Source organism: Fukomys damarensis, unplaced genomic scaffold, assembly GCF_012274545.1.
Source record: "Fukomys damarensis isolate Sample0158 unplaced genomic scaffold, DMR_v1.0_HiC HiC_scaffold_23, whole genome shotgun sequence".
In the NCBI taxonomy this organism is placed as follows: Eukaryota; Metazoa; Chordata; class Mammalia; order Rodentia; family Bathyergidae; genus Fukomys; species Fukomys damarensis.
The window spans coordinates 64,736,344-64,747,162 of NW_022900935.1; the positions used below are offsets into that span (position 1 = coordinate 64,736,344).

The 10,819-nt window shown below is 48.5% G+C and overlaps 1 protein-coding gene across 4 annotated transcripts in view; it reads right to left on the bottom strand.

Annotated features, from left to right (window-relative positions):
* Nucleotides 1–10,819, bottom strand: part of Csnk1d (casein kinase 1 delta) — a 51,044-nt gene that overhangs the window by 21,019 nt on the left and 19,206 nt on the right. For all 4 annotated transcript variants that reach the window (XM_033767718.1, XM_033767717.1, XM_010618679.2 and 1 more), the window contains exon 3: nucleotides 4,164–4,274. In XM_033767718.1, coding sequence (XP_033623609.1) covers nucleotides 4,164–4,274 — 111 coding nt within the window. The remainder of the gene's footprint in view (nucleotides 1–4,163; nucleotides 4,275–10,819) is intronic.

Genomic DNA, 10,819 nt, shown 5'->3' on the forward strand with positions numbered 1-10,819 from the left:
AAAAAAAAAAAAAAAGAGAGAGAAGGGGAGGGAGTGAAGGGAGGACAGGGACAAGGGGAAAACATGAGAACCAAGACCTGTCACACAGAGGTACAAGATCCCAACAATGAATGTAACTGTACTGTATCCCTAAAATGTACCAATAAACTCAAAGCTGAAAAAAAAAACAGAGAAGGGGAAGGGGGACAAACAAGACCAAATGAGCCCACACTCGGCTTCATGTGGCACAGCACTGCTCCCACCAGCCTTGACGAAGACAGCCCTGGGTAAGAGGTATTGGTAGGGTGAATGTCCCTCTCCCTCAGAGGCATGGAAATTACCCTTGGCCCTTCACTCTTCGTCAGGTAAGAGCTGCCGTGTCTTGACTGGAATTCCACTGGAGATTAACAGCAACTGTGGGAGAGCTGATATCTCTGGCTTCCTTTCCATGAACACAAGAAATCTCCACACGAGTCCCTACATGCTCTCCAATAAAGCCTTTTTGCCTCAGGCTGAGCCTGAAGATGGCCCTTTGCTGAATCCCTACTTCCATTCTCTTCCACAGACCCTGGATTGTAGACCCTGGGTGGCACAGCCCCAGGAGAGTTACATTATATATCCTTCCTTGCTGCCTTTCTGTGCATGCCCCATCATGAAACAATCATGCTATGTTCAGCCTAGGCCACATGGGCCACGTAGTCCATGTAGCACAAGTTCTCTTCCTGTTTGTCTTACACTATAAATAAAGAGCGTGCTTGACTCCAGGTGGCCATTAGCTCATCAGGCTATGGTTCCACCTGGTCCCAGCTTTCAAGCTTAATCCTGGAGTCTTTCTTGTTATTCTTCAATTTTCTTCATCTTCCATTGCTCTTCCCAGCTTCGGCACCTTTTCAAGTTCGCATGTAATTCCTGACACCTCTTGGGTCTCCTGTTATTTTTATGTTACACTTTATAAATCATTGTTGGTGTTATGAAATGAATACACTAGATTTGATTTTAACCTAGATAAATTCTGATTTCTTTTGTGTTTACTACGGCAACAGTGTTATCTCATAAGCGGTTCAAGGTAAAGGACAGTAAAAGGTAAAAGGGCCCCTGCTTTCACAGTTCCCTAGCCAGGAAGAGGCAACGTGTTCATCCTCAGCAGGCAGCAGCAAACCAAACCAGCAAAGCAGGAGGCAAGAGGCTCTAAAGCCACTCAAGAGAACATGCCCTATGGCCAGAGTGAAAAACTCCTCAGCTACAGGCTGTTCACCTTTACTCTGTGAGAGCAGACATTTTATTTACTCCTCCCCACCATAATGAGGTCTGAACTCAGGACCTTGCACTTGCCAGGCAGGTGTGACACCAGTGAGTTAAATCCCCAGCCTGTGAGCAGACATTTTATATGAGTAAAACCCAGAATGTGAAACGGACCTGTGCCTGATAAGTGCTGCTTCTGATGGATGAGCAGTCACAGGCAAGGCTGGCAGGTTAGAAGAGAGCCAAGCACGGCTGTGCCATTCCCAGTGGCCACTGCCACCTGCAGAGGTGACCACAGATGCTTTCCCTCACGGGGTCCAAGAAACCTAAGCACCTTTTGGGATGAAAACTCCAGGCCCAGAGCGAGGTACTGGCAAATGCTTTCCCTTGTGGGGACTTGGGAATACAATTAGAAATTCTCATGAAATTTTCAGCAGCTCATGCTTAAAAATTATTAAAAGGAGACCTATCAAATATTTTAGACAATACTTTTGTTTTTGTACCAGGGATCAAATTCAGGACCTTGTGCTTGCAAGGCAGGCAATGGAACCACTCAGCTAAATCTCAGGGCCAATTTTAGACAATATTATTTGTTGTGGGATGACAGAAACAAAAATTGAAAAATGGGGCTGTGGATATGGCCAGTGGTAGACCACTTGCATAACATGTGTGTGGCTTGGGTTCAGTCCCTAGCACTGAGAAACAAAAGCAAAAACAACCAACTCCCCTACCCCTACCGCTGGAAAAGAGACAAGGGCAAATAAGGAGGGCAGACAAATGGGGGCTGGCCAGGTACAGGGGCTCCACAGGGACCCAAGGTCCTTCTCAAGGAGGTGAAGGGTCAATGCTACCTGCTCTTACACTCTTACACATTTCCTCACAATACAGATTATGGTGAATCCCATACCTGGATTCCACACAAAGGCCTTACTCTCTCCTCCCCAGACCACACCCAGTATTTTAGTCTCAAACAGAAGCAACAAACGGTCCAACCTATGTTTTACACATACTAGGATTGGAAAGAACAGATACAATAGTCCTTAGGTTTTATTCGGCAGACACTTACTGTTGATAAAAACACTGTCCATCCAATCTTTCACTAACACAGCCAATTTTAATTTATTTCTGCTGTTTCATGTTTTTAACTAATTGCTCCAACCAGATTCTGGACAGGTAGAATTTCTTGGGTATGGCCCAAGGCTGCTCATGCTCTATTCTTTGTCTCCTGGAAGGTCAGAGCCTCCTGAGCTTGTCCCTCGCTTGCAGCCTGGAACACCGCAGTGATGACAGCGTGTTTCCTGAAAGCCTTCTCCACCATCCACAGCCATCACCAGGCCCACTTACATCCCATCTCCAGAAGTCCTAGACGAGTTCTGTGCTACAGCTCCAAGGAATGGACTGCAGCCACGCAGCCATGTACTTGCTCCTCCAGTGCAGCCTGAGCCAACCAATGTGAGCAGATGAGAGCTACCACTCTTAGAAGCGCTTACTGTTGCTCTGAGAGGGTTAACAGTCCACCTACACATGCGAGACACTACACAAGCCTAGACAGCAGGCCGCACAACATCCTGCAGCACAGAGCAAACAGCAGCATGGCTGGCGCAGACTTGATCTATATTGAATGAACTCCTGGCCAGCCAGGGCCAGATGTTTCACCAGACCTATCCCAGGCTCTTATAAGGCTGTTTTTCTCCCCATTTGCTGCAGGTACCCCAGCTTGCCAGTCTTCAAAGAGATGGTGTTCCTCACTATGTTTAAGCTTGTAGGGTTCAAGTCTCTCCCGGCAAAGGCAAATCCTGCCTTGCATCATTCTATTCTACTGTCAGAAGCTTAAGAGCTATGCAGATCCTCCCTACTGCACTCTAAAGCTTCTCCTGTAGCGAAGGCCACCAGAGTGCAGGAACTCGGGGTACTGCTCTCGAACATAGACCTGTCTGTGTTGCTCTAGGGTGTTATCTGCTGCAAAGATGCTCTTAGAGGAATGTCGGTTTCTAGCAAGCAGCCCAGTAAGCACAGGTTAGCTTTTGCTGAGGGGAAGACTTCAAAAGTCAAACCAAGAGCTCCCTTTTCCTTCTGCACAAGGGCCAATGACACAGCACAGTGCACAGCAGGAGGGACTCCTGACAGGGGTCTGCAGAGCAGGAGGAAAGCATCCTTCTGACAACACACCTGTTCCTAGATGGGGACCACACTCACTGAGGCTGGACCTTCAGAAGGACCCATCCTTCAGTGCTGCTCTTTTTTTTTTTTTTTTTTTTTTTTTTTTGGTACCAGGGATTGAACTCAGGACCTCGTGCTTGCAAGGCAGGCCACCGAACCACTGAGCTAAATCCCTGGCCCCAGTGCTGCAACCTTCATGACTCAGAAATTCTCAAGTCCAATTCCGTCCTGCTCCACCAGCCAAGCTATTTTGCATTCCAGACAATACTAAAAGCAAAACTCTGGTTCCATATCTGGCCCACAAGTTTCAGATTTGCAACAGTGACTTTGCTAGAAGGGGTCATGGAAGTCACCACATTTCAAAGTATTGATTTATCCAAGAGAAAACAGAACTAACTGCAAGGAATCTGAAGGAACTCCCCTAAAGCTGTAAGCAAATCATGGCATCTCGCAGGGCCACACTCAGAAAGGCCCCACAAGGTGACACACAGCACCACACTGGTGGGATCTACTGTTATCAGTAGCTGTGGTTTCCTGTAAAACTCATACAAACCCTGGATTTCAGATGATACTGTCTACTGAGAAGGTAAGTAACATAGTATTTGTATAGAAAGTCTAAAATGATGTTTCTTTTTGTTGCATGAGGGCTTCTGCATCTGAGTCTGTCTCTGAGTAAAAGGCATGACAACTGGTCATGGGTGTAGGCAGCTATCTGCCCCGCTGCCCCCGAGACAAATCATATGCTCTGATCTGTGACACATTTCACCAGGTAAAGGACAGACCTCCTCCCTGCATCATTTTGTAGATTTTGCTCTCGATGTGGAGCTGAGGGTGTTTGGTCTTGACACATTCAAGCTTGATGGCAACTTCTTCTCCTGCAGCAATGTCCGTACCTGGCAAAGAAAGAAAAGCACGCAAATTAATTATCTGGTATGCACCACACAGCCCAACATCACAGCTCACCACAGAAATGATGAATGCTTCCTGAATTTTCTAAGATGGACCAAATAATGGTTGGTCTGTACTTCCTGACATAGCACCATCAGTTGACAACCTGAGGAAAACTGTACTAACTGAAAAGGCACAGGAAAGTCTACCTGGGACCCCATCACCCACTTCCACCTGTACCCACTCCACCAGAGCCGCAGGGCCTGTCCCTTCTGGTCTGAACCGTCCTACCAGTTCTGTCAGCTGGCCTCTGCTTTCACTCACTAAGGGATGCTGTGACAGAGCTCCAGGGCACTGTTCACACTGCCTTGATGTCCTGGGATGTACCTGAGTCCCTTTCTACCAGAAGGGCTGCATTTTGTCCCCACCCACCCCACTTCAGCCTGGCCAGGCACACAGCTCTCTGTTCTGGGCAGTTCTCAAGTGGCTTCGGCTCCCACACAGCCACAGGAGCCACCTCCAGCCCAAGGACCACACAGACCCTCAGCCAGGACATGGAGGCCCTTTTCGCTTCCCAAGGACACTAGACGAGGATGGACTCTTGCCAAGCTCCAGTGGCACCCTTATAAAACAAACCCTAGGCACACACCTTTCGTTAGATTGTGACTAGTACAATAAAGACCAACCTCTAACTTTGGAGGCAAAATTACACAAAAATCTGTAGCTTTTATGTGAAAATGCTGTATCCCTGCTTTTCTCCAATAAGGACCTGCAGACTCACCAAACACTTCTCCTCAAGATCACACAACATCAAGGTTCCTGAGTCCTTGTCTTACCCAAGCCCTGAATGGACCCACCCCTCTTCACTCCAGAAAGTACCCAAGACCTCTGACAACAGATACCAAGCCCATGCTGCTATGGCTGTGTCTAGATGGCCTCCAAAACCCTATGCAGTCATAGGTGGGGCTTTTTCAGAAGTGGCTTGATCCAGAGTGTATGACTGATTCACGCTGCAATGCTGGGATTAAAGGTGTGCGATTACTAAATGACTACACTGATTGGTTTGACACTGACCTAATTCTGGTAGTCTAGATAGAACTTAAAAGGGGCAGTGAAGTCGTACATGGTGGCGCAGGCCTGTAATCCCAGCACTCGGGAGGCTGAGGCAGGAGGATTGCTGTGAGTTTGAGACCAGCTTGCACTACATAGTGAGTTATAGTTCAGTCTCAACTACATAGTGAGACCCTGTCTCAAACCCCGCCCCCCAAAAGAGGGGGCAGTGAAAGGGCTGGGGATTTGGCAGCTAAAGCCCCTTGCTTGCCTGTTTTCTGCCAGCCATGAACTGTTTTTCCTCTGCAATGCTCTCTGCCATGCCACCCTGCCTTGGAGCCAGCCAGTTATGGGCTGAAACCTCTACAAACTAAGCTAAATAAACCTTTCCTCCTTTAACTTGTAGATGGTGAGTACTTTGTCTCAGCACTAAGAAAAGTAACCCCACACACACCTAGTCCTCCTCTTCCCTCTGAGTCCTTTTAAGTAGAAAACTTTCATCTTTCCCAAGAGTGCAGTTATTTGCAAAGGACTAAACACAGGCTCCCACTGCCTGACAGACTACAACAACCAAGGGCTTAACAGCCCTTGGCAACACCGTTTCTTGTCAACTAAGACTTGGGGAGGGGGTTGCCACCCATCTCACAGCAGGCTGAGAGGATGAATGGATTCACAGTTACAACAGTGCTCAAGTCCCAGGTGAAAGGCAGATGAAAGCCAAGCAAGCACCAGGACAACCTGACTTCTGCCACCACCCAGAGATTACTTCACAGAGGCTGTCCTTTTAGCCTTCTGAACAGCTGCCCCAGTCGCACTGCTCGAGGCAAGCTCAGGCCCAGAGCCCATTGAGTGCTGCAGATCCATAGGAATCGCTGCATCTCACCACTGCTAGTGACCACTGAAGAACTTTGACTCTTCAGGTCATGTGAGGAAAAAAAAGGCAATACATCTTATCCTTCTTGCCTACTGTTGGGACAATCTACCCAATTACAAGAGAAATGACTTCATCTAAAATGTACTGTGCAGATGAAAAATGGCCTCCGAGTTCCTCTAAGGACCTGGACTCTGAGCTGAACTCCACGGCAGGGCAGCACAGTGACTCATTTCAATGGTTACATCAGCAACTCCCGCACCCTGAAGTAGCACAACCTCTGTAGACAACACCACCACCCCTGCCAGCTGGCATGTCCACAGTGACACAACAGCTTGGGGCCAGTGAGTCTACTGGACCAGGATCTTCAGGAAGGCCAAAGACACTTCTAACCGCACTACTCTGCGGCTGATAAAGTTCACATGGAACACCTACCCCTGCAATCTGACAGTCTTGGGGAGAAATGACCCCTGGCATCTCTGCAACACAGTACGAACTGCATTCTATCACAGAGAAAGGCTGTGTGCTAGGCCAGCAAACAGCCAGTGCTCCTGCAGGACCACAAATGACCAGCTGCACAGAAGCAGCTGGACACAGGCTCTGCACACACGTGAGGACAGCATGCAATCTGGTCTCCTCCGGGACTTCTACTCACTGGGTAGAAGGACCAAGCAGCAGAACTTCAAGTTCTGCGCATCCCACTGTCTCCAGTGCATACCCACAGGTCTGCAGCCGTGCACGCTCCTGGGTTGGCAGCACCCCCAACATCCATGAGCAATGCTGCTCAAAGTCCAGTCCTCATACTGCCACCACCACCCACACAGGAAGTACAGGACCAGGAAGCACTGAGAACTCTGGTGGCAATTTGGAATTGCTGCAACATATTTGTTTTATAAAAGTTGTGGTCTGCAACAGACTGGAACTTACAAAAATAGGTTCTTTACCATAGAAAAGCCTGAGAACTACTAGAAGAGACACAAGTACCTATATGAAAGATTCCATAAAGCTGTGGGTTCCCCATTCAGAATAACTCAAAACTAAGTGGTGGGCAGAAGTTTATTCAGGTCGTCTGACTATAGCAGGGACGTTTGTCACACCAGACCTTCAGTTCTTTTGTGCAGCTCAACTATCCTGGTCTGCTCTAAGACAGGGCTCAGTTAGAGGCATAGATGTCTGTCTGTGTTTAGACACAGGGTAATGCGAGTCGCAGGAAACCGAAATTATGGGCCTCAAATTGAGCAGACTAAAGCAGTTGGTGAATTATCTGATCCTAACTCAGGGCATGATCTACAAGGGCACTCTGAATTACCAAGCTAGATACTGGCAATTTCCATTAAGAACTGTCAACAGAGAAATATGGAGCCACCTTAGAACTGCAGGGCAAACAAAGTTCACATTTGAATTTTGTGGAGCAGTGGCATGACTTCTTCTTAAAAATATGTAAGTGGTCTGAGGACATAGCTCAGTAGTAGTGTTGCTTGCCTAGCTTTGGCCAGGCTGGGGCTTCAATCCCCAGAACAGGAGGAAAAAAAAAAAGAGGGCAGGAGAGAACATTCAAACAAAACCCAACCCCAAGGTAAAGGGGGATGGCCCTCTGCTCTCACAGAGCTGGCCAACACTCAGGGCACTGTGGTGTGGCACACTACACTCTGTGCATGGGGCCTCTCCAGAAAAATCAGGGAGTGAGGAAAGATAAGAAATCAGAAATGAAGAGTCTAAAGTTCCCCAAAGACACTTGTGCACATCATGAAGCCTAACTGCACGGTCCATCCAGGTAAGGGGTAGACAAGGCTCTGAGAAGCTGACAGAGTGACCAGTGAAGGAGAACGCTACAGCAGGTGAGAAGAAACCTTCCTCTACCAACTGGTCCCCAGACCCCACCGCTTGCTTCTTCTAGAAGACAAAGACAAGAGCAGAGCCTAACCCAGGCACTCTGCCGTCTTGGCATGTTGTAGTCACTCCGCACACTGGCCAGCAGAGCAGTGCTCCACTTGCTGCACCACCACCACCTGCCTCAACCTGCACAGCTCTTCCTCTCTTAGGTTACCTTGTCACACTGGCGGGGCACACACGGCCTAAGCATCAAGAGCACTAGCTGTTTTTAAATGTTATCAAGTTTATAAGTGGCACATTGCCAGCAAAAGTGAAGGACTTCTGGTCGCTACTACCTCAAAAATCGTATCACCTACAGAGCAATGGGTCGACACTGGAAAGGGCAGAGATGAGAGGCTGCCTTAAATCTACCTGCAATACCTAATACTCTGCTAGATGCACTCTCAAGTGTGTGGGCTTTGGTGCCTTCCAGCCTGGCCTTGAAGAGCCTTCCCCAACTGGCTGGCTTAAACTGAGGACTCAGATTGGACTTTCCAGGTCCCAAACAGCAGCCCAAGTCCAGTACATGTAATTTCTCAAACCCAGGAATTTGAGAAATGATGTTGTCCCTACTAAGGCAATGAAGGGGCAATTTTGGGAAAGCCATGAAAGAAAACCAGGCAGGAAACCCCAATGTGGCCCTTCCCCCAGCTGTCAGTACAGCCTTCTCCAGGGAAGACAGACCAACACCAGGTGTGGCCTTCTCAGTCCATGGGGTGCCACCACCAAAGGGAAGAAAATCCTTCCCCTCCTCCCAGTTTCAAACACCTGGAAAAACAGAATGTCCCAGGTGGAAATCCAAACCCTCCCAAGTGCCAGGCTCAAAAAACTGGAGGAGTGGAGTGCTTCTGAGAATTATCAAAGTGGCAACAGAAAAGGTTTCAATTTACACTTTCACTAGTATATGTAAGACACAGGTTTTGAGAGGACCCAGCTCCTCAACTCATGTCTAACTGGTGGTAGAAAATTATACTGTGTTTGTGTCAGCCTATCCCACGGTCTTCCTATCAGCGTTCTCTGACTCTGGACTGTAACTTTCCCCTGACCTGCCTTTCCAGCCTGTCTTGCCCAAGCTGACACAGCCATTTAAGGGTCCTGTTCTGTGGTGCGTGGCTTGAAAGGATGGCAAAACTGTCAATACCCATCCTTATGCCAACAAACAGGTCATCTGGGTGCTTCAACCCCAGGACCTCAGACAGCAATCCCATTTTAGCATAGACTTCTCAGCAAGAGCATAGTCCAACTGATCAAGTGCCCACAGTGTACAAGGCAAGAGGTGAGGCCCAAAGAACACAAGTGTGAATAAGCAACAACCTCATAATGCCTGCACCCTCTATGAGAACTGTTCACACTTCTGAATAACATGTAATGACCACCACACAGCTGGACTGCCAGGACCAACTTCCACAAAGCACAAAGATGTCTGATAAGGTCTCAGGGGACAAAAAGTTTCAAAACACCTACTTCTTGATGCCTTCGAAGGGATAGCTAATGGAGTGACTTCAGCACAGCCCCAAGGACCTGAGGTTAAAACTTTTGCCAAAATCTATTGTTCTATAAATAAGCTAAACTGCTTCCATTTATCCAGCACTCTGACTCCCAAAACACTGCCGAGAAGGCATCTGGCTGACTACTCGGTTATAAATATTTAAACAGTGAAGCCCAAATATCTGCCAAGCATATTTTACTCGGCAAGCCATTAACAGAAGTACAGGTTCAAATCCAACAAGGGGCATGCAATGAGGTTATTCTGAGTTAACCAGGAACCAAAAGTAGTTAGGAGCTACTCCCGGAGATTCGGAGCAGATCCGTCCTAACTTTGTCAGCCCTCCAGGTCCTGGAAGGGAGGGGGTGGGGAGCCAGGCCCTAGTCAGCTCGGGACTCCCTGACAGGTGTGCCAGCCAAACAAAGACTGAGGCTGGTCGTTCTGCTACAGAACATGTTTACCCCTAAACTTGAGCCATTGTCTCTGTGCACAAAGCACTGCAGGGCTGCAAGTTCCAGGGGTTTGGAAAAACTTATGCAATTAAACATACTTTGAAATTCCCAACTGTAGGGCTTAAGTCAACCCTTTATTGCACTGTGCACCCTGTCGCTGCAAAACTAACACGACCCAGGACCTTTTAATCCTAAGTATTTTTCAAGTCTACACTGAACATTTTAATAGCACAGCTCGTGAGTCCTTACCACTTCTCGTGCTCCAAATTTTGCCAACATTTTAACACTGACTTTATCTGCATTCATCTAAATTTAATTCTTGTTTATATCCAGTACGAAGTAGTCAACTTGGATGCTCAACAGTACTCAATGACAACTCCAAGGCCAAAGGGCTCTGGACGACAGACCAGGGCCAGCCACAGTTCCTAGCTCAAGGGGAACACTCAGTCTCTGCTCGGGTCAAGGAAGAGACTCGGGAGGGCATCGGGCCCCACTACTAAGTCAGTTAACTAGAGCTGCCATTGTCGGAAAGGGCAGGAGCAGTCGGTCACGAGGAGCCCTCAGGACAAGGCCCAGCGTTTCCCTGTTTCGGACCGGGACACTACCCACGTCCACACGGCTTTCAGGTTGTTTTGACATTTTTCCCCCACGTGGGCGAGACGCAGGGTCAGCGGGGCGGGGAAGGGGGGCAGTGCCAGACCAGCCGCCGAGCAGCACGGCCTTTGTTTACCGCGGTGACCTCGGGCGGGAGTGGGGGGAGCCGCCTCCGGCCCCGAGGCGCAGGACTTGCCCTTCCCCAGGGACCGCAGACGCCAGGCT